Below are 2414 nucleotides of genomic sequence, written 5' to 3' on the forward strand. Positions count from 1 at the left end.
AGGACGTATACGTCACCATATACTAGCCCGAGATTCATTTTCTTGCGGGCATGCTCTCAAACCTATACAATAGTACCTATAATAGAATCAATGAACGACCGCCCAGCGAGGGCGATCGATCAACCAGATTTCAGACCTGAACGAGAGAATGGGCATTGATTTCGCTTTCTGCCGGGCGTAAACGATATAACGATAGCGGATCAGCTAACTGCTTAGCGCCGCGTTCAATATTCCTTCCAACAACGATTCAACTGTAGAAAAGCACTATTTTGAAAAAAAAAGTGCTTTCAATGAATAACTCATGCCAGGCAGAAAGCGCCCAAACTTGACATGGATTTGGAAGCGCAGTACCGATAATGCTGTCAGTCGGAACATTGAATTGAGTTCTGCAGTACAATGCACCCCCCCCCCCGGAGCGGGGGGCCACTCATCACCGCTCGTAAACGATGAGTGCCGCTGCTTTATCGCCGGATTGCGACTGCACCTTGCGTGAACCCGAACCTGAGTGAAGCAAAATTAAGGTATTCTGCGGATTATCCCTCGAAGACGCCCCACCCATAGGGTTGCCCAAACATATAAATAGGAAGTGTCAGAGTCCGTCGCCACTAACGGCGGAACCTGCCTTGCAGCTGTGTCGTGAAGTCGAGCTTGGAAGGTACGTACAAACACGTTGCCTTTGTCACGTTGGATAATGGTGTTCAGTGACTGATTTTGCGCGTGTATGTTGGTTAAAAGTTATCAAAATGTTTCCCTCTTCAGTTTCCAATCGTCACTCCCGGGAGACCTCAGAATGAAGTTGGCGAGAGTTGGATTGTTCCTACTTCTCCTGTTCGTCACGCATTGTCTCCTGGCCGATGCCCGCGAGGAACAGAAGGGCAACGGTAGGAGAGGTAAAAGGCACAGCCGAAGCGAATCACGAGGCAGGAGGCCACCTCAAGGAGAAGTGCAAAAGCAGTCAAAGGGAAAGGAATTCGGCCCGAAACAAGGTAAAGTCGTCGGCAAGAACAAGGAGGAATGCAGGTGGGCATTGAGGGGAGAAAAGAGCGGCGACAGGAACCTGCGCTTGGAATGCAAAGCAGGACAGAATGCCTACTGGTGTGAATTCACTGGGAACCCAGTGGCCTGCCAAAAGTACGCAGGAAATGAGAAAACCTACTGGAAGCAAGTCATCAGAGCACTGAAGAAGACAGATTGCAGCAACCCGTCGTCGGTGCTGAAAGCAAGTTTGTGCAAAAAGATAAAGTCAGCTCATATGAAAATGACTCGCTCCAGCTTGCTGCCTGCTGCCGCCGCGGAGGAGAAGGACTCAAAAGAATCGGTCCCGCTTGCCACCGATAGCTCCGAGAGCCCCGACATTGACAAAATAGCCGCCAAGCATTGTAGCGAAAGTTGGGGATCCCTCTGCAAGTTCATGCTGTCCGCTTTCCAAGGCTGAGACAAGAGGGACTGTAATAATTTGTTTCTGCGCTGTTGTGTATTTTCACTTACTTTGGGACTAATTGTACAGCTGAGAAATTGTATCAAAGTTCCACAATTTATAAATAAACTACTAAGACACGAAAGTATTTCTAATTTATTAACAGGTCTTCGAAGCACATTATCTAGCGTTAAACTCTTGTGTACCTGTCGCTGTCTGTGCCCCCGGTCCGTGGTAGAACGCCTGGCCATTCAAACAGAAACTTCCTTGCTTTCCGCTTTCAAACCTACACATAACATATTAAGGTCTGAAATGATTTTAAGTCGCTCTTCTGGAGAACACTCTGTCAATTTCAACTGTCTTTTTAAAATTTCATCCTTGCTTTGCCTAATGTCAGTGAAGGAATATAGTATTTCAACTAACACCACAGAATCTAGTTCGCCACCGACTTGAAAGATCTGGCCACTGTCGCATAGAGAACGACCGCGCTTTGTGAATAAAACTGTTTATATATACAGTACACTATACTAAAACTGTTAATAAAAAATTGAAACACTATTTTACTCCAAGTGTTGGTGTAACATTTGTCCGTAACTATGGGACCCGAAGTTGAGCGTGTGTGTGTGGGGAGGGGGGGGGGGGGGACGACTGCACTGATACTTGAGTAATTAAGAATCGATCTGCTGTGATGCAGCTTCACCGAGGTGCTTAAGGTTTAAAAGTAGCCCGTAAGATCCAGGGAACCAACAGGTTTGATCAGGTGTGAGATGTCCTGGTGTCTCCCAAAGAATTACAACTGCTGTGCTTTAAACAGGAGTCTGATATTATTTAGTTTAAACATCACGGTGAGTACTTGTACCCAAAGTTAAACTCGATTACTGCGCAGACAGCCATGAGTGGGGATGCCAGTTCGGCAGTGATCACATCCCAGCGAAGGTTTCGTAACTCGATGCTGACACACTTCCAGGTCACCGCGAGCAAACGCTGCAATAGTGGT

At 47.0% G+C, this 2414-nt stretch overlaps 1 protein-coding gene across 1 annotated transcript; it reads left to right on the top strand.

Annotated features, from left to right (window-relative positions):
- Window positions 1–548: 548 nt before the first annotated feature.
- On the top strand, window positions 549–1980 carry LOC140194636 (fibroblast growth factor-binding protein 1-like). The gene is made up of 2 exons (XM_072251883.1): window positions 549–655; window positions 760–1980. Exon 2 carries the CDS (start codon window positions 791–793, stop codon window positions 1433–1435), a length of 645 nt encoding a protein of 214 aa, XP_072107984.1. The 5' UTR covers window positions 549–655; window positions 760–790; the 3' UTR covers window positions 1436–1980.
- The last annotated feature ends 434 nt before the right edge of the window (window positions 1981–2414 follow it).

Source organism: Mobula birostris, chromosome 3, assembly GCF_030028105.1.
Source record: "Mobula birostris isolate sMobBir1 chromosome 3, sMobBir1.hap1, whole genome shotgun sequence".
NCBI classification, from domain to species: Eukaryota; Metazoa; Chordata; class Chondrichthyes; order Myliobatiformes; family Myliobatidae; genus Mobula; species Mobula birostris.

What these genes read in the sequence shown, in the direction of transcription:
- LOC140194636 (XM_072251883.1), top strand. Translation starts at nt 791, where the DNA reads ATGAAGTTGGCGAGAGTTGGATTGTTCCTACTTCTCCTGTTCGTCACG.